Raw genomic sequence first — 20330 nt, 5'->3', positions numbered from 1 at the left:
CGTGGAACGTGTTGGAGGAGGCAGGAGTGACGAATGCGCTAAGAGGCGTCCCAGCGTCGTAATGCCGCTGCACTCCCCAGCCACACGTCTGTAATGCTGCGGCTGCCCAGGAACCACTGCACCACGAAAGACGAGCCACTCATAACTTTCGCAAACTCATACGATCCATGTACAGAAAGAGGCTCTCGAAAGAGAAGTACCGCAAATATAAGGAACTGCACCACGAAAGCGAACTCGCCAGATCCTGCCGCGAAGGCTTAAGTGATGAATGTCGTCTACAAGTAGTTCCCCCTGCCGTCGCGTCATAAGCCTCTTCTCGCCACTTTGCTAACTCTTAATCGGAACTTCCGTGGTACGTTGTGATATATTAGATATCATGGGCAACTGCGCAGTAAAGGCGGTGATTGTGCATGACATGGACTGGCAAAACTCCCCTCGGTCCACCATTGCCCGGCCCCACTCCACCCCACCGACTTGACGCTACTATCGCTGTTTTTCAGCCTTGCAGATGAACAAAATATAGGAATAAGTAGGCATTTGTCTACCTCGTTCCCATCAATCGAGCAACAGTTCGATCGCCAGCATCGGTGGTTTAGTGGTAAAATTAGCCGTTGCCATCCTCTACAGGACAGTTTCGGCTAGCCCCGGGTTCGATTCCCGGCCGATGCATCAGCAATATATTTGTTTTCTTTTTGTGGTTGGAAGTGATGTGGTGGTTGGGTAGGACGATGAGAGTTGGGGGAGTGGACTTGGTCGCATGAGGGAAAATGTCCGACCACAACCAACATTTTTGCCAAAACTTCGAACACAGGGCATTAACATGTGTTTGCTGATGCTGTTTCGACATGACAACCATGATAGAGCACGCGCATCGTTGATATATGTCATTGCGGCTTGCTATTGCAGATGAGGAATGAAAAGCAAGCGATGATGAGCTATGCACATCATCAAGAACATATAACTGGACGACAACACTTTTTGAGGCGAGTGCTTGTGTACGGATACACTGTCGCGTTGTTGAAAAAACATCAAGACACCGTAGTAGATTCATGTCTACGATAGACTCTTTTTTCAGCGACTAATGTTCGCGATTGGCTCGACTACGGTGCACGAAACCTTCGGATGTGTTTTTGAAATGCGAGAGATTATGCTCTGGAACGTTACAATTTCTATCTGAACAGTGGACAAGTACTCATAATTCACTGCCTCATACAGAAGCTGAGATACCGATCCCCCACTCTCTGGCAGATTTCGTGATAAACAAGTGCATCGCTTCTTTGCAGCACTCATGCAAAGCGCCTATCCATCTCACAAAGATCAAGTTTTGTTCCTAGCGATCATGGTTGCGAATGCGATGTAGGTATTCGAATATCGAGCTAACCCGCATCCAGCGCTAGCGCCACACCACCAGTGCTAAGCGACAATCGAAATTCAGTGAGTCGCAACATTGACGCCGACGACATCGACCACCAACGAAGCCACACTCAAGACCACCCCGCCGTCTACCTACAAATCGATCAAAATGGAGAACGAACGCGGAGAGCTCGTTGACCTTTACGTCCCCCGCAAAGTAAGCCAAACCTCTACAATCGCAATGAATGTCTGCTAACATAACACAGTGCGTGAGTATCCAACGACTAGCTACCTGACCCCGAGACGCGATACTAATACCTACAAGTCGGCCACCGGACGCATCATCAGGGCCAAGGACCACGCCTCTGTCCAGCTCAGCGTTGGCAAGGTTGACGAGAACGGCCGCTACACCGGCGACAACCAGGCCTACGCCATCTGCGGTTTCGTTCGCGCCATGGGCGAGGCTGACGACAGCTTGAACAGGCTCGCACAGAAGGACGGCTTCCTCAAGTCCGTTTGGAGCGCGAGCCGGTAAGCGGTTGGGGATATGGAGTTGAGGTATGCACATGGCGACGCCTGTGAGGTGTTTGGACCGAGGCTGATTGGAAGCAGGAATTCGGGATCTGAACTGCCCTTCGAGGGCGCAGGCATGCATTTCACGGCGACTTAGGCCTTCATTTCCTTTCTCCCGCGGATCAACGATATCACGAGGAATGGGAACCGGTTGAGACATGAATACCATCAAATTCACAAACCCTGTCACGTCTCATGCGACTACACAACCTTCGCCAAGACGGTTGTGATGTATACTCTCAAATTCGTGAAGTTATGACGGTCGCTAGGCATATTGCTTTCATGTTAGCTATGTGGTCGAGGCATTGTACAGTCTCGTTCTATGCAAACTGATTACGCGTCGTCTCTAGGTACATGGATCAAAGCCCGTCAGAAAGTACTTCCTACCTCGGCTTCTCTGTTGCTGCCCAAGTTGCCACCCATCGCACCGCAGCCGCCCGGCAAGATCATCAATACCCACAGCAAACGACACGCGTTGTATGCGACATGCACATGGATAGCTTGTCGACGCAGCACAGAAGAAGAGCTCACAATACATGGCCACGTGGTTCTTGCATATCGCGTCGCTGCTGGATGCGAGGAAGCTCTTCGCTAACAACATCCAAGCCCGGAAATGGATGTCGCCGAAACCTACACTACAATATGATACAGCATGCAAAACTGTGCGAGTGTGCTTGGTCCCAAATATCAACCATACATCGCATGCAACGCGGGCATTGTCGCTGTGTTCTGGCCCAATGTACCGAGCCAGCCCACCACGCCTCGCTAAAACCCATGACCCCGTGGGCTATATTTGCCTATAACATGCTGATCGTGGACCCGACGTTGCGGGTGCGATTGTTGTGTAACATCAGACGTACCAGAGCGGAAGTCTAGACACCCACTCGTAGTACTGAGGTTACATATGACGACACTATCAGTACCAGAACACAAGTATCGAGCGTCTATCGGTTTGCAGTAACTGTACTGCGGTTACTGATCACACCAAGGATGCTCCGTGCTGTTGGTTTCGGATGATACTGATAGCCACCAATACGCCGCCCTTGAAGCCTACCTTCCACACAATCCTTGCAATCTATATCTTACCCGCAGTACTGATCCTCAACAAACTCGTATATAGCATCGCTGGGATTGCGGGGATGCAGTGATGATGCCTGGCAGCGGCCCGCTAGGATACATAGAACGTTCACCGATGACGAGGCTTAGCGATTGATCAGATGAGCGAGTTGCGTATGCGTGCATGAGGTGTGGTATGATGCGAGAAGTACATGTGTGTGGTACCGACGGCTGTGGTCATGGTGGCGTGGTACGTCCTACGTATATTTCATGTTTGCGTCACTAGAACCAGACAGTCAGGTATGAAAGAGGATCAGTGGAGCCTCCATGGCATTGTGGTGTTTACCTGCTCCATGTCACCAGTAGTATTGAAGGTACGCGCGAGTGAGGAGCTAATATAACACCTCTTGTATCAAATTATACTCTACGTCGGTCCAGCACACGACACGCACGCATTAGGAAGATTGACCAATCATTAAACACGTTGCCAGCGCGAATTACTAAACATGAGACGATGACCACTAAAAGGTTGAGACCATGGGCTCATATATTTTGCTTTTCCAATCTAGAAGTATATGCAATTATACAAACCTTATATTATGATCGGATGGGTGTAAGCGATGGTCGCATGACAACGGTAAGGCTGCAGGGCGCTAGGCTACGTTTTGTTCCCGAGTGGATACAGTATACGCGGAAGGTACCCATATGCAGGCGGACGAGCTGAATTTTGCAGTAGTCGACCGTAATATGGCAATAGAACGTTTGATGGTCATTGATAGCTCGAAGCGCGGATAGCGATAAAACTCATCGCGATTCAGGCAAACACAAAGGTCGTTGTTGTTCAAATACCCACCGCCTCCTCAATCCTGAATATCGTCATCAAACTACCGAAGCAAAGTACATAGTATACACATTAATTCCCGCTCGCTACCAGAATACACGTGGCAGACCCACGCACTCTCAAGTCAGCTTCCCGCATCCGGGGAAGCGGGTTGAAGCTTCAAATGGGGACAGTCTTACTTGTCTTGGCGCGCATACAAGCGGTGTGATTATGCAGTATGCGGGCAGCTCCATGAATGTACACCGACGTATTCAAAGGTGCGGATCCGACTTTTTCTTCGACAGATTGGATGCAGAGTTTGATGTGTGGTGATGTCAGACCGGACCTAACGGGTCGGGTGTAGGTAGCAAGTGGATGGGGTGCGCAGTGGAAGGTAGCTGTCGGGCCGACTCTCAGTGGTCAAGAAATGTCACAGGCCGGAAAGTATCGCACTGCGGATGTCGGGCTATATTGTCTTGACTCTAAAAGTCCCTCATTTATCGACGCGTCGGCGTTGTAGTCCCAGGATTCGGGTGTTGTTGATCCGGAATAGTGTCGAGGGCAGCATTCCGAACCGCGGACACGGCTCTACTCTCTCTTACCTTCCAATCATCACCTTTGCGCACGACCTTAGATCGGTCCTTCTCTGCTTTCCTGAGTAGCATCTCCTGAATCTTTGCGTCGCGGCGTTCGCCTTGGACACAGTCGCAAAGACAGCCCTCGGTCGGACATGCCCCGTCTGATAGTACCGGGTCGGCGAACCATGTTGATAGACAATTTGAATGTCCTCCATGCCCACAGAGTGGGCACCACGTCCAGAGCGTGGCTGCAGGCGGCGACCACTTGACGGGAGTGGTCGGCGAGGGTCCATCTGCGACTTGATCGCCATCATGGTCTGGATTCGACATGAGAGACGATCGTTGTCTTTTATGTCCTCTATCCTTGAAGGCGGATCGCGATTTCGCTTTCGATTTCTTCTTCGCAGTAATCGATTCGAAAGCCGGATATTTAGCCCAGCAAATCGGGCAGGGTGCCTGCATTCGCTTGCATGATTCGCATCGCATCTTGTCTCTAGGGTTATTGATTGGTGACTTGCAGCTTAGGCACAGTAGGCCAACTTGCGTTTCTTTCAGCGCTTGCTCGTAGACAGCGGGATACGTCGGATATGCTAGTCGACGGAGAGTAGCGGCGGAATTGAAAAGTGACAAAGACTGTAGCTGCGCATGGTATGTGTGGAGGATGGACTCTGCTTGATAGGGGTTGATACCAGTAGCTATCAGTTGGCTCAACTGCGTCGAGAGGATGGCCTTTGCTTGTGCTTGGGTCAGTCCCAGTGAGACAAACGTATCACTGAAGACGTTTAAAACGTCTCCCACATGGACATTCGGGGTATTAGTAGGGTCATGGGTTTGTGGTAGTAATGGCGCTAAAAGTAAAAGGAGAATTGAACTGAACTGTGCATCTGACGCTTCCGTGTGATAGTCGAGAAGGTGATTCAACAGCCCGATGACGGAATAGGGGGACCCGACTTCGGCGTCGACGTGCACGGCCTCAAAATCAGACAATAGCAATCCTTCCTCTGCTGTGAGGTCAAGTACTGGAGGCGCACTCCCAGACGCATGTGGTAACGAAGTGGGCGGCTTGAGGACATGTGGCGATCTCACATCCTCGAAAACATCGGGCACGATGGTTCCGCTTGCCTCCATCTCAGCGTTGTATTCAAATGATGATGAGGAGATGCTTGTGAGCGCTTCCGAATCAGAGCTGTCATGGCGAAGTAGTTGGTTGTTCCGTCGCAGGTGTTCCATATCGCGAACAGCTTTTTCTCCGCTGCCAAATCCATCCACTGAGCTTCGTGGATGTGTATGGTCGACATGAGCGATATTTTTGCCAATGGGTACTGTTGTTGGAGATATCGGGATGCTTTTGCCCAACTCTCGACCTCCAGCGTTCCTTGGTTTTCCAAAGCTGGAGTGTTCCTGGACAGCCTGCCAATCATCTGACAAGGACTGCCCCTGGCCTAATTGTGAATTGGTACTTGCGAAAGAGCTTGGCATGGAGTTGCCCTTCTGTGAATCTGAGGACGCAGAAAACATGGTAAAGCTTTCGTCAGAATGATGTCGCTCTAGTGGGGGAGGCACGTTAATGCTCCCGCCTTGTGCGCTGTTCGGTGCGAGGCTCAATGGAATTCGCGGTGATGCGCGATAGCTGCCAACTAAAGCACGGCGTTCATCGATGTCATCTCCTGAGTGGTACCATTGTGGCCCACTGAACGTTCTTTGCGTCGGCGCAAGTGTTCTGCTTGCGTCGACAGGTGGTCCATTGACAGCAGGCGGGAGCTGATCAATGTCCTCCTGATCAATATCAAGCAAGTCTGGCCTTTGAGTGTTGTTGACGGCTTGGTTTATAACTGGACGAGCAAGAGGGGTCGCGAGATTGGAAGTGCTCTCTCGCACCGACGGCGATCGGGATGGTGATGTCGACTTCTCTAGCGTACCCAAAATAGCTCGCACTGCAGGATTTGGGGGGATCGTCAAGCGCTTGTCGTGTGCCTCCATGTGCTCGGAAGATGATTGTTGCATCTTTCCAGACTGTCGGGGCGCTGTGTTCTGCGGTTGCAGCCTTCTTTGTTGTCTGTGTAACTCTGCTCGTCGTCGTGTCGCCACGGCAATGGACGTACCAACGATTTTCCATGCCTGTGCGAGTCTATAGAAGGTTGCGCGCTGCGCGTACTCAGCGTTCTGCTCAAAGATCCTCTCCAGTCGAAGAAAAGAATCCAAATCAGGTGGATCGGAAAGAGGTATAGTTCTGTACTTCTGTGCGAGATATTCGAAGACCTGAGGATTGGCCACGCCTGGTAGTAAGCCTCGTATGGCGACCTGATTTGGCCTGAATGACTCGCTATAGGCGACCATGGAATCACTGAGAAACATGACTTTAGGTGCAATATCAGAGGGCGGGGTATTGCTGAACGACTTGGTTGACCTGTTGCTGGCGGTGCGCCCATGATGCCGCTTCATAGACGACGTCAGGAAACTGTCATCTAAACTATCATCTGCTGAGTTTCGAAGATTACCTTTCTCAGGGCTATGACGTCTTGCACGTGGATCACCAAGGTATGTATCGTCGGTATACGCTAGGCCTGTAGAAGACCGCTGCCGCGGCCTCTTCTGGGCAACGGCGGCAACTTCTCCACTTGGCGATACTGCCAAAGCTTGCAAGTTGCGTCGATCTACAGTTTTAGGGGCGTGATGGACGTCGTTTTGCTGGAAAACGCCCTCCTTGCCTACAGTCCACAAGGTGTCACGCGAGTGCCAAAGCATATCGGAAGGTGCGCTAGGAAACTTGTTGATCTCCCGAAATGGCAGGAACGGTCGACGGAAATCCCATACGTGAATAACAGAATGTTCACGATCATAGGACGTGGCCAGCTGTGTGCATTGGTAGGCGCCCTTTTCGTGGTACTCATCGGACCAGTATGGCGGCCTCCAGCGAGCTTGGTATACCGGGAATGGTGTGTGCAGGACGTAAGCAGCTTTCTGGCGGCGCCCAGTAACGGAGAAGTCCCAGACCTTGACCGTTCGATCGACGCCAGCGCTGAGTAGATGCTTGCCGTCTGGATGCCAGTCGATGGAGGTGCAGATGCGCTGGTCGTGAGCTGTAATCTTCTGCTTGGGCCCCTTGTTATGGCGGAAATCCCATCGCTGTATAGTTCCGTTGTCAGTGCCGAAAGCGAATTCTACGGCGTCAGTAGGCGACCACTGGACATCACGAATGCCGCCATTCATGCCAGCGTAGTGATCTCGACTACGACAGACGGTGACGTCTCTGCGCATGTCACGCAAGTCCCACAGGCGAACGGTGTTGTCATGGCTGGCAGACAGCAGCAGATGGCCTTGATGAGGGTTAAAGGCCAGCTTGTGTACCTGACGCGTATGTTCGTGCAGCCTGGTGAGCTCAACGCTTGCGCGGTTTAGGTCGTACAGTATGACTTTGCCATTCGCAGCGGCAGTTGCGATATGCGAGCCGAACTGGCCGTGGGACCATTTCACGTCATGTATGCCCAAGCCCTCGCGCTGTCGGGCATGCGAGTCGGCATAGTTGAGGACAGCAGCCCGTAGGTTGGTCTCGTCGACAATCTTGGCATCTTGCACGCGGACTGTTTTTAGAATCTCCTTGCCAGCGAGGACGGCATGGGTGCGTTCACGGTTGATGTCGAGGGCAGAGATGTCGAGGCCTGTCTTGTGGCTTGCATCTTGGGAATAGCCTGTGCGGATGCTGAGAGAGTTTAGTGAGTGCAGGAGAGGGGCAAGGTAGGCTCCGTGATATGTCGAGATACATGGCAGAAGGTGAGTGGAGAGCAAGGTGCAAGGCGTAACAGGGAAGGAGCAGGCAAGGAGCAGGCAAGGAACAAGGCATCGGGGGGAAAGAGCGACTGGCAAACATCAACAACAAAGTGCAGAGACAAAGTATGGTGAGAGGGGCAGCCAATGAGAGAAGCAGCAATTGGGTGTACTGTACATGACATGCGAGTACTCAGAGTATGTGAGAGTGAAGACGTACCCGGCAAGTTTCGGCACTAGAGGGTTCGGAGGGCCGCCTTCTGGGCCATGGGCATGCACGCTGGGTGGGCGGGATCCATAGGCCGTCGTCAAGGGCTGCGCAACGAAACGCTCAAAGTACGAGCGCGACTTTTGCTTGGGCAGTGGCAATGGCGGCGCCGGTGGTATCTTGGGCGACGAGACGGCTGACGTGCGACGGTTTTCAGTCATCTGAGCAGCTCACTAGGTCGGACCGTGTCATGGCAGGTCCAGGGCTGCCAGCGGCGATTTGTAGCTGAAAGAGCTGACTTGGTAGCGACAAGCCTCAGTACGGTACGGACGGTCAATACCTCAGGAAGCGTGTAGTAAAAGGTAGTGTGACGAGCTGCAGGCTTGCTGCAGGACCGACGCTGGTGGTGCACGACTCGCTCGGTGTCCCTGGGAGCATGCAGGCCGGGGTCAGCGCGGTGGTCTGGATGGAATCCATCATCGGCGCGCACGGACAGGCCTAATGCCTGCTGCATGTGCGCCACAAGTCTACTCTTGCTAGCTCTCGTCCATGGCACCGTCTCAGTGTGCAACATGTCACCGCGTTTCTCTTCCATAACCTCCATCTCCTCTTTCCTCTCCCTTCCCCCCACCTGTCTCTGCCACCCGTGAGTCCTCGCATCAGGGTCTCACGTACAAGTGGAGAGAAGCTCCATCATGGCTGGTCCGCTGCTCCAGGTCGACCTCGCCGCCGCCGACAGCGACAACGACCACGAGAGATGGACCTATGCCGGCCCTGTGCGCAACACCATCACCGTCCTACAATATGCCTATCCCATCGTTATGCTCGTCTTTTTTCTGGCTGCCTTCACCGTCCGCAGCATCGCCGCTTCTAAATCTAATACTAATATCGCCAAACCTACCACAACCGGCCCTGGAGGAAAGCCGCTTCCTGCGACCGATCCTACCCGCAACTTCGTCAAGAAGCTCGTCCATGATGATGTCACGCAGACGCAGAAGAGGGTCTTTGAATGGGTCTCACTGGCGACGGCTTTCACCTTTGTCGGCAACTCGGTCATCGTCATTGCGCATGCTCTCGCTCAGACGCAAGAGCACTGGTGGGCAGGCAAATCTGTCGTGGTATGTACGAGGCGCAAACTCAAAGTTGGCTAATGTGCTAACGTGTCCAGATCTACCTCGTGGGCGCCTTCTTCGTCTACTGTCTTTTCCTCATCTCCCTACTCGATTCCAAGCCATCCCCGACCGAGGCGCATCTGGCAACATGGAGTCTCGCAACAGTGCTAGAAATAGTACTCGTAGCCCTCTCCTTCGCCGTCTACACGCATCCCCACAAGGAGCCTACCGCGGGCCCACCGGCCAAGCGATTGCGATTTGGAATGACTGAGTGGGAATCCGCCGAGGTGGCCATGGACCTACTTCGCATCGTACTGCTCCTCGCACTCATCGCCTTCTACGTACTTTTCGTCATAGTCCCACAGCGCAAATCCCAGCAAGAGTCCGGTAGTCCGTCTGAAAACACTTCCCTGCTAAGTAGCGCCGATCAAAACGGTCATGCGGAGAACGGTCACGCGAACGGCTCATATGGCTCAGTCCACCCCGTCGGTGGCAAACATCAGCACACCGAGGGTGCACCCCCCGCCTGGAGCAGGCCCACTGGCGCACCCGCGCGCAGTTGGTGGGAATACATCAAAGGCTACCACGTCTTCTTTCCCTACCTTTGGCCCTCGAAAGATCGCAAGTTGCAGCTCGTAGTCATAGCTTGTTTCGTACTCGTCTTGGCCCAGCGCGTCGTCAACGTCGTAGTCCCAGATCTCACGGGTGAAATCGTGAACCGCCTCAAGGACCCCTCAAAAGGAAATCCTTGGACTGCCATCATGCTCTACATTGCCTTCCGCTTTCTACAAGGTAGCAATGGTTTGCTCGGTGCGGCGCGATCTGCGTTGTGGATTCCCGTTTCGCAATACTCGTATCGCGAACTGTCCGTTGCGGCATTTGAGCACGTGCACAGTCTTAGTCTTGACTTCCATCTCGGTAAAAAGACGGGCGAGGTCCTATCCGCACTAGGAAAGGGTAGCTCCATCAATACGTTCCTCGAGCAGGTGACCTTTTCAGTGGTGCCAATGCTCATCGATTTGGCTGTTGCCATTGCCTATTTCCTCGTCAGATTCGATGCTTACTACGCGCTTGTTATCGCCATCATCACCTTCTGGTACATCTATCTGACCATCCGCATGGCGCAGTGGCGTGCTGAAATTCGCCGAGAAATGGTCAATGCCGACAGAGAAGAGGACGCCGTCAAGTAAGTAACTACCTGTGAGTATCATGATCCGACTAACCTTTTGCAGGAACGACTCCATGGTGTCATACGAGACGGTCAAGTATTTCAACGCCGAAGCGTACGAGTTCAACCGCTACCGTGAAGCTGTTAAGAAGTATCAGAACGCTGAGTACAAGGTCATGTTATCGCTGAACATCATGAACATCACACAGAACATGGTTTTCATGATCGGACTCCTCGTCACATGCTTTATTGCAGCATATCAAGTTGCGGCCGGAATCCTCGAGGTCGGCAAATTTGTGTCGCTTCTCACGTATATGAGCCAGCTGCAAAGTCCTCTCAACTTCTTTGGTACCTTTTACAGGATGATCCAGTCTGCTATGATCAACTCGGAGCGAATGCTCGAGTTGTTCAAGGAGCAACCCACCGTGGTCGACAAGGAGGACGCCCAACCTTTGGCCTCGTGCGAGGGTAACCTTCGCTTCCAGGATGTACACTTTGCTTACGACCAGCGCAAACCAGCGCTGACGGGTCTCGACTTTTACTGCGAGCCAGGCACGACGACTGCGTTTGTTGGTGAATCTGGTGGAGGTAAATCAACCGTCTTCCGTCTGTTGTACCGATTTTACAATACCATGTCTGGTAGCATTCAGGTTGATGGTCATGACGTTGAAGATCTCACCATCGACTCGGTGCGCAGCCACATTGGTGTTGTGCCTCAAGACACTGTGCTCTTCAACGAGACACTCATGTACAATCTCAAGTATGCAAACCCAGAGGCAACCGACGAACAGGTACACGAGGCGTGTAGAGCTGCTAGCATCCACGACAAGATCATGACATTCCCAGACAAGTATGAGACCAAGGTCGGTGACCGCGGCCTGCGACTTTCCGGAGGTGAGAAGCAGCGTGTCGCTATTGCTCGCACGATTCTCAAGAATCCGCGTATCATCATGCTTGACGAGGCCACTGCCGCTCTCGACACGGAAACGGAGCAGCACATCCAGGAAGCATTTACAACACTAGCCAAGGGCCGCACTATGCTCATCATCGCTCATCGTCTTAGTACCATCACCCATGCTGATCAGATTCTCGTCCTGCACAAGGGCAAGGTTCAGGAACGAGGAACGCACGAGGAGCTGCTTGATCGCAATGGTCACTACGCTGCCATGTGGAAAAAACAGATTCGCGCTCAGAGAGCCGCTGAGCAGGCTCAGTACCTTAAGGATAAGGCTGATAGACTACGCCGAGAATCCAAGGATGGAACCATTGGTTTCGAAGATGGAAGCAGCAGCCACTCGAGTTCTGATGACGAAAACGCGAAGAAGATTCGCTCCACAAGCCAGAATGCATCAAATCAAGAGGAGACGTCAGGTAAACCGCATGGCCGTCCTTAGTCTGGCAGGTCATCGTTTTTCTGAGTTTGCTTGCTACAAAGCAGATCTCAACCACCATAGCAATTTGCAGGATTTATCCGGACGCACAGACGACCATTTCACAGTCACTAGAGCACTCTTTTATGAGTTGCGCTGTTGCTATAACCTTCGGACCTGGACTAGTCACCTACCTACCCTCCTTTTTTTTTTCCCTCTAAAACCGAGGCCCTCAATTTCCATCCAATCCTAATCGCTTCTGTGTTTCCCATGGACCCTTTCCACTTTTATGTACTGGAGTTGACTGAGAAAGAAATCGTAATATTCGGCTGTTTCCGTAATGTCACAAAATACGCATGGATGATGGGAAGTGTTGGTTGGATAGGACGGATGGGGCGGCGATTTGTTGTTTTATACCAAAGAAAGGACGTGGGTCATGGACGGATTACACAAACAAAGTAACCCTCAAGGGTTTTTGCGACGACAGGGCGCATTGTCGTGTCGCGGTGGCGTATGAGAAATGATTTCATGGACAAGCGTGGGCTGGTGTTTGTTGTTGTTTGCTTTTCATGCACCTAAAACTCTTACGCAAAATAGAGGTATTGAAAAATGCATATGTTTGGATCACGATTGATGGACATGACTCGTCCTTTTATACGACATCATTGCTCTGGCTTTATTGATCATATGGCACTAAAAGCCTAATACTATGATACGTGCCTCATGGATACACGATTCAGAAACGGTCGACGCAGTTATTCATCAAAGTGAACATGTTTGGGTAATATCATTGTCTCATACTCTATGCATTACTGTATCGTATGTCTGCTTTGAGCGCAAATCTGGTTTGTTACTCATGCCGGTTTACGAGCCTTCTCTGAGCTGTGGTATGTGATCCTACTCCTCCATCTCCACGTCGTCACCGCTGGTCGCGTTGCCGTTTTGCCGTGAGTTTGATTTGGGTACTGAGGCTTCCTTGTCAATCATCTGCCTGGAGACGGAGACGATGTTGTCTTCGATGAGCTGCTGGCCGACGTCGGAGATGTCTGTGATGTTTTGTTAGTACAATATTGGTGTAAGTTGTATAGTTGAACATACGCTTCTTGGGGTCGACCTTTCCGACGTATCGCGTCTTTAATTGGTCCTTGGTCAACTCTGTCTCCTCCTTGACACGCTTCTCGTAACCATCTGCCAAAGTGACGAGCTTCTGCAACCTGTCGGTATTCCGCTCGCCCTCGCCCTTGAAGTCGTCCATGAGCAGTGCCTCCGTCCACACGTGCTTGTGGAGGTTCATCAGCATGTTCTCCTCCAGCGCAGTTTTTCGGTAGTTGATGCCGATGGAGTAGTAGTGGCGGTTCAGGCCGTGGATAAGCGCCTGGATTGATGGCTTGTTTAGGTGGCCGACGTTGGAGGTGGTCTGGCGGGGCTCGTGACCCATCATGAGAGCCTGGGGGTTGATGAGGCGGAAAGCATCGATGACGACTTTGCCCTTGACGGACTGAATGGGGTCAACGACAACGGCGACGGCGCGGGGTGTGAGCTGCTCGAACGACTGCTGTGTGTTGATATCGACCGAGGAAAGCCAGCAGCCGAAACCAGGATGTGAGTGGTACCAGCCGACAACAGTCTCTTGCCTGTGTTTGTCAGCATTGGATGGATGTAGTAGGAGCGGTGGCGGCTTCGAGTGTTCAGCCAGCAAGTGCATACCTTCCCGTTTGCCTCAACATGTCCATCATCTTGGTTTGGAAGACAGGGTCTACAGCCTCGACGGAGACACCGGTTCCTGACTGCGGCATGGCGAAGACATCCACCACTCGTACTGTGTAATCATCCACAAACTCGCCCAACATCAGACCCATGACTTCCATAGGCACACCTGCCCGGCCGTGTCGCAGCATCTTGAGTAGTGCAAGCGAGGAGATGTAGACGGTTTCCGAGTTATCGATCAGGTTGGTGTCGCCCTGGGGTCCTCCCATACCGCCCATGCCACCTTGAGCGGCGGCGAGCATTCTGGTTAACCGGTCCATGGTGGGGTGTTGGCAACGATTCTTCGGGAGATATGAGTGAGGTGGCTGGCGAAAGGTAGAGGGTATCGGAGTGGTGGGCGAAGTAAGTGTTTGGGTAGGCGGCGGCGATGATGGAGCTGTCGATGCTCGGAGCTCTCTCACCTAACTGCGCGACTGCCAGATGCGGCGATTCGGTTATTCCGGAACCGGCGCTAGGCAGGGGTGCCCTGTTGCAGCTCGATCCATGAATGCTCAATGGCGCGCGAGGGTCTTTGTTAAAGCTCCCGCCATCTCTCCTCTAGGCCCCTCCACCTTTCCTCGATCGCTGACACTCGAGTACTGCATATATCTGAAGTCACGCTTCTCTACCACCCCCAGTTGAAGAATATCTTGCATTATCAAAGTAATACCACCAAAATCCCCGCAGTCGCATAGCTGTGCGCAGCCAACAAAGATATGGCTTCCACCGACATGGCACCCACAACGGGGTCCTTTTCTTTGGGCAACGGCGTCGCATCGCAACCAAAGAAAGTTGCCTACTTCTACGACTCCGACGTCGGCAACTATGCCTATGTAGCAGGACATCCCATGAAGCCCCACCGCATACGGATGGCGCATAGTTTGATTATGAACTATGGCCTGTACACTAAAATGGAGATTTATGTAGGCAGACGCTGATTCAAGTTCGCGTGCATCTGTGCTAACTCAAAGACAGCGCGCAAAGCCGGCTTCAAAATACGAAATGACGCAATTTCATACCGACGAATACATCGAATTTCTGCACAAGGTCACGCCCGACAACATGGAGAGCTTCACGCGCGAACAGAGCAAATACAACGTTGGAGACGATTGTCCCGTCTTCGACGGTCTTTTCGAGTTCTGCGGCATCAGCGCCGGCGGAACCATGGAGGGCGCTGCACGCTTGAATCGAGGAAAGTGCGATGTCGCCGTCAACTGGGCCGGAGGACTGCATCACGCGAAGAAGAGCGAAGCCAGTGGTTTCTGCTATGTCAACGACATCGTCTTGGGTATCATCGAACTGCTCAGATACAAGCAGCGTGTGCTGTACATCGATATCGACGTTCACCATGGAGATGGTGTCGAGGAAGCCTTCTACACGACCGATCGCGTCATGACCGTCTCATTCCACAAGTACGGCGAGTACTTCCCCGGTACTGGCGAACTACGCGACATCGGTGTCGGCAGCGGCAAGAACTACGCGGTCAATTTTCCCCTTCGCGATGGTATCACCGACGACACCTACCGCGACATCTTCGAGCCTGTCATCCAGGCTGTCATGACATACTACGGTCCAGAGGCTATTGTCCTGCAATGCGGTGGTGATAGTCTTTCCGGAGACAGGCTTGGTTGCTTCAACCTAAGCATGAACGGCCACGCCAACTGCGTCAAGTACGTCAAAAGCTTTGGTGTTCCAGTCATTGTACTCGGAGGTGGTGGCTACACCATGAGGAACGTCGCCCGAACTTGGGCCTACGAGACAGGAGAGCTCGTCTCGACAAAGATGTCCAAGCAGCTGCCTTTCAACGACTACTATGAATATTTTGCTCCCGACTACGAACTTGATGTCCGACCGTCAAACATGGAGAACGCAAACTCTCATGACTACCTGCACAAGATCAAATCAGCCGTCATCGACAACATTAGGAGGACCGGAAAGCCCTCGGTTGAGGCCTTTACTAACATACCGGACGCCCCTCCTAATTTGTATCGCGCGGCGGACTCCGATGCTGAAGATGAAGAAGAAGATCTTGATGCCGACGAGAACAAGGACGTACGAAAGACACAACTTTCACAGGACAAGCAGATAGCGCATGACGGCGAGATGTACGATGAAAGCGACGACGAAGACTACAAAAACAGCCTTGGGGTGCGCGCTCAGCCCGGTACCAAGAAGAAGCGGAATATCACCGACTTCCCAAATCCCAACGCTGCCCCGGCGGACGATCTGGACGGTATGGAAGAGATCAATGGTGAAAGTGCTGTGTCAACACGCCAAGCATCTGCAGCCGTGAAGTCGCGCACACAAACTCCCGCCACTGGCGAGCAAGAAGCTGATGAGGATGGTGACATCAACATGGATGCACCGCCTGCTGCGCCTGCTCCCGCCGATGACTCAGCACAGTCGCAATCGCCTGCAGGAGGTGTTGTGACCCCACCTGAATCTCCACCTACCGCACCAACAGCAATGGCACCTACCTCTGCTCCAACGGCGGATGTCGAGATGGAAGGCAATGACGATAAGGAGGAGATTGCCGCATCCAAGGAAGAGGGTCAAGCAGAACGCGATTCAGAAAACGTCAAGGGCGAAGTCCGGACCGAGGTTGCTAAGGACTAAGCACCCTGATCGCGGTAGTTTGGTGCATTTGGGAGGCGTTCGTTCTTCAGTCGCACTTTTTCTGGTTAAGTTCTTTCTGACGGGTAGCGGGATAGGTGTTCTGGTGTGATGGGAAATGGCTTGATTCGCTCTAGCTAAGGATACCATTTGGATTTTCTTTTCTATTATTTTGATGCAAAGTTCTTATCGTCCTTCTACCAATTCAAGCTCCGAGGGCCAGAAAGACTATGAACAACTAAGCAACAATCAACTCTACATATCAAACGCCTGGTCATCCCCTCCTTCACTCCTCTGCTTCGCTTCTTGACATCTCAACAGTAATGTCCGCAAGGCACAACATCCCATACTGATTTCTTAGCCACCTCCATCTTGCCTCCTTTGGGTTTCTTAGTTTCCTCATATGCACCAACCATCTCCTCGTCGCCCTCCAACAGACTACCAATGATGCGCTCAGCCATAGTACAGAAGCCACCTATCAAACACTTCTGATGAACAATGGTACCGATCATGTGCACCAGTACACAGATACATGGTCTGGACAATGTAGACGTAGATGCAGATGCGGACAAAGACGGAGAAGGACAATGCCGAGTCCCCGCTGTCTTCTTCGCAGATACCCAAGTCTTCGCCTCGCCATCCCTCTTCTCCGTTGTCGCCGGAGTAGCAGATATAGCAGAAGAAGTGCTAGTAGGAGGAGACAACGAGGTCGTCTAGTGGACTACCAAAGCTATCTTATGTGCTATGACTACTTCTCCCCGAAAACTGACAACAGGTACGTCGACAATGGGCACGCTGATGCTGAGGGGGTTGACGCAAGGGTTGTTGAGGTAGTAGCGTGAAAGGAAGGCAAGATGCTTGGTTGTTCGTTCATGATGTCTTTGAGATGTCGTATTGGGATAGTTGAAGATTGAGGTCTGAAGAGATGCGCATGCAGACGGGGTCGATGGGCTGGGTCATTTTGAATGGTTGGGGTGGTGTTGGAGAGATAAGAGAAGATAAGAAGACGGTTTGGGCACGGGAATGATGTTATAGACGGCCAGAGCATCGATTAAAAGAATGCTTGGCTCTTTTCAGGACTTTGTTTCTCCCACTGTGTTGGAGATGTCAAGCCGCGCCGTTGTTGTGAAAGGATGGGTCGATGCATGCATGATGCGAGCTGCATCATTTGCTAAGTGTGCCACGAGTTCACGGAGAACCACAATTCATATCCAAAACACTCCGTTGTAGCATTGTCTGTTCATCTCTAGGGGATTCCTTTATCAATGATTGTCTGGGTACGTGGAGACATCGTCTGATGACTGCATTCTGAGATCAAAGTACCAAAGCCATCTCATCCAGATCGATATCTAATCCCGAGCTCAGCTGCGGAATCTGTTTGTAGTCACTCTCATCCAACGTCTTCCTTATGAACTTGAGTGTCTGCAAATCTGTTAGTAAGATGATAATCAGCTAAATCAAACTCATGTCCAGTACTCACCTCTGCGTAACTCGGATTCTGACTGCTCTTCATCATTTCCAGGAACGCCCATGTCATAGCGCCCGTAGGCTCTCCTTGAATACGCGCATCGGCGCTGGTCTGGTCATCTCTACAGCCAGAAAACATAGTTACCATCTTCCGTTCGCTCCCATACTGTCCCGCGAATTCTCCGCTTTCCAATCCTTCCTCCTCTTCTTCCCCAAAATGTTTCAGACCTTTGAAGAAGGTGCTGGCGCCTGCAAGTAACTCCCTCGCTTCACCGACTTTGTTATAGGAGAAGCCACCGGAGATGATGTCGCGAGCTTCGTTTGCGAGCGTAAGCCCAGCTTTCAGGTTATCCATCAAACTGATTTGACCATCGCTGTCAGAGCGGTAGACATAAGGTAGTTCGAGCGCGCTACCGGAGTGGCAGCAGTCCATAACGACGAAGAGTGTACAATCACGCGCCATATACGTGACAAGATGTTCGTGTAGAATGGTACTGGAGATCTGACCTCGCTGTTCAAAATCCACAGGAACGATCGAAGCATCCATACCCGTAGTCCGGTTGCCGTCTACGTCTGCAATCTGTCCGCCGTGGCCAGAGTAGTGCAGAAATAGCGTGCAACCAGGTTCTGAAACTAGCCAATCCATGGCTGCGAGGAGGTTGTGGCCTGTAGGAAAGTAGGGTGAGTCGTATGGTACTTCCGGACGATCAGTCAAGATGACCCGGTCTTTGTGTGAGTTTGTGTATCCACGGTAGGAAAGAAATTCTGCCATGTTGTCTACATCGGAATGGCAGCCCTTCAGTTCGTGGCTGCTGCCGACATAATTGATGCCGATGAGGAGACTCTTCTTGCGTCTGTAAGACATTTTGGGCTAAGAACTGATAAATTGGGGTGAGAGTGAGATTGAAAAATTGAAAGTAAGGTTGTTGGCAGCAGTGGCTGAAGAGTGGCGGAGGTTTGTAGCGTGCTGTCAAGTTGGAGGGGTAGTGAATGATGTGGCTGATCACTACCCAATCAATCTTAGTAGGAGGACGCGTCCCGCTCCGCCCACGTGCATGCGCGATTGTACCTGACAAAGGTGTATGATGAGACATGCCTGCACTTTGCGAAAGGGTGAAAGTTTTAAGGTTGCATCTACACGCTTTTGGGACCCCGCAGATAAAGAAACAGGACATGACGTCACTCAGTTCTGCGAGCACCTGGTCCATCCTACATTCCCAAACATCAATACTCCTGACCCGTCCTTCGTATCGTCACTACGCAACCATGAACCGTGACATCAGCCCGCCACCTGCAAAAAGACGTAAGATCGGTTCCAGTATAGTGACGGCTTCCCACCAGACAGCACCAGCAAGCACACTTGCACCTCTTCCACCACTCAACGCAAACACCTTACGCATATTCTCTTGGAACATCAACGGCATCACCCCATTCCTACAAAAACCAATTACGTCATTCTTTCAACCCACCGAGTCTAAAGTTACTGCGAGGAGACCTCCAAAAGACGCGATACCACCAGCGTCCTTGAGGGCGTTTTTACACAGATACCAATGGCCGTCCATACTGTTCCTACAAGAAGTAAAAATCGCTTCCACAGATAAAAAAACTCAAGATATTGTCAAAGCAGCCCTAAATTCGCGCTTGCCAGTAGAATCAACCTCAACGGATGCGCAGGGCCCGGTATATAATGCATTTTTCACCTTGCCAACCGATCATTTCAACGCCCGTGGACCCGGAGGCCGTGGCAAGATATACGGTGTATGTAATATCATTCGTCGTGATCTCGCCAACACCTACCATATTGGTGTGCGAACTGTAGGTTGGGATAACGAAGGACGCGTCTCCGTTGTAGAAGTCAAGTCGAGGAGTAGTACCGCAAAACTAGCAATCTTCAATATTTACGCAGTGAACGGAACGGACAATGCTTATCGTGATTCTGCCATAGGTGCTGTAAAAGGCACAAGACATGACAGAAAACGCGAGTTCCATAGCTTACTGATGGGAGAATGTAAAGAGCTGGAAGAGCAAGGATGGGATGTATTGCTAGCAGGAGATATGAATGTAGCACTTGATGAGCGAGATGGGTTTCCCAAGCTACGTGTCTTCCCACAGGCACATGTTATCAACCGAGCAGATTTCCACGATAAGCTGCTGGAAAATAGTGGAATGGAGAAGAGTAATGGATTTGGCGGTGTCGATGTCTGGAGAAAGATGCATGGTGAAGAGCGGCGGTATACATATTTTTCGCCAGGCAGGAAATGGGGAAGCAGTTGTGATAGGGTGGATTACTTCATTGCTGGAAGGAAGGCATGGGAGAAGGGATGTGTCACGGCTTGTGGGATCATGGACAGCGAGGAAGAAATGATACCGAGTGATCATGTGCCTATTTGGGTGGACTTTGAGATGAAAGAGGAGGATGATAAGTAAAGCGAAATAAAGACTGGGGACAGTGACCTTACGTATGTTTCGTATTCCTGATCGAGGACTACAAGAATCGACGC

The 20330-nt window shown here is 51.7% G+C and overlaps 7 protein-coding genes across 7 annotated transcripts; 4 read left to right on the top strand and 3 right to left on the bottom strand.

Annotated features, from left to right (window-relative positions):
• Positions 1 to 1522: 1522 nt before the first annotated feature.
• Positions 1523 to 1888, top strand: ALTATR162_LOCUS6621 (uncharacterized protein; the record flags this gene model as incomplete). The annotated part of the gene is made up of 2 exons (XM_043314243.1): positions 1523 to 1570; positions 1679 to 1888. 2 exons carry the CDS (start codon positions 1523 to 1525, stop codon positions 1886 to 1888), a joined length of 258 nt encoding a protein of 85 aa, XP_043170178.1.
• A 2411-nt stretch (positions 1889 to 4299) lies between these two features.
• On the bottom strand, positions 4300 to 8574 carry ALTATR162_LOCUS6620 (uncharacterized protein; the record flags this gene model as incomplete). The annotated part of the gene is made up of 2 exons (XM_043314242.1): positions 4300 to 8080; positions 8366 to 8574. 2 exons carry the CDS (start codon positions 8572 to 8574, stop codon positions 4300 to 4302), a joined length of 3990 nt encoding a protein of 1329 aa, XP_043170177.1.
• A 474-nt stretch (positions 8575 to 9048) lies between these two features.
• On the top strand, positions 9049 to 12027 carry ALTATR162_LOCUS6619 (uncharacterized protein; the record flags this gene model as incomplete). The annotated part of the gene is made up of 3 exons (XM_043314241.1): positions 9049 to 9471; positions 9522 to 10651; positions 10698 to 12027. The coding sequence occupies 3 exons, from the start codon at positions 9049 to 9051 to the stop codon at positions 12025 to 12027; spliced, it is 2883 nt and encodes a 960-aa protein (XP_043170176.1).
• Positions 12028 to 12900: 873 nt separating this feature from the next.
• Positions 12901 to 14012, bottom strand: ALTATR162_LOCUS6618 (uncharacterized protein; the record flags this gene model as incomplete). The annotated part of the gene is made up of 3 exons (XM_043314240.1): positions 12901 to 13049; positions 13102 to 13637; positions 13711 to 14012. The coding sequence occupies 3 exons, from the start codon at positions 14010 to 14012 to the stop codon at positions 12901 to 12903; spliced, it is 987 nt and encodes a 328-aa protein (XP_043170175.1).
• Positions 14013 to 14480: 468 nt separating this feature from the next.
• ALTATR162_LOCUS6617 (uncharacterized protein) lies at positions 14481 to 16365 on the top strand (the record flags this gene model as incomplete). The annotated part of the gene is made up of 2 exons (XM_043314239.1): positions 14481 to 14672; positions 14725 to 16365. The coding sequence occupies 2 exons, from the start codon at positions 14481 to 14483 to the stop codon at positions 16363 to 16365; spliced, it is 1833 nt and encodes a 610-aa protein (XP_043170174.1).
• A 1311-nt stretch (positions 16366 to 17676) lies between these two features.
• ALTATR162_LOCUS6616 (uncharacterized protein) lies at positions 17677 to 18694 on the bottom strand (the record flags this gene model as incomplete). Its single annotated transcript, XM_043314238.1, has 2 exons — positions 17677 to 17784; positions 17843 to 18694. 2 exons carry the CDS (start codon positions 18692 to 18694, stop codon positions 17677 to 17679), a joined length of 960 nt encoding a protein of 319 aa, XP_043170173.1.
• Positions 18695 to 19095: 401 nt separating this feature from the next.
• Positions 19096 to 20256, top strand: ALTATR162_LOCUS6615 (uncharacterized protein; the record flags this gene model as incomplete). The annotated part of the gene is made up of 1 exon (XM_043314237.1): positions 19096 to 20256. One exon carries the CDS (start codon positions 19096 to 19098, stop codon positions 20254 to 20256), a length of 1161 nt encoding a protein of 386 aa, XP_043170172.1.
• Positions 20257 to 20330: the final 74 nt, after the last annotated feature.

The sequence above is a fragment of the Alternaria atra genome (assembly GCF_907166805.1).
Source record: "Alternaria atra isolate CS162 genome assembly, contig: 25, whole genome shotgun sequence".
NCBI lineage: Eukaryota > Fungi > Ascomycota > Dothideomycetes > Pleosporales > Pleosporaceae > Alternaria > Alternaria atra.
The sequence above is the reverse complement of the archived record's forward strand: the minus strand, read 5'-3'. Positions and strand labels throughout refer to the sequence as shown.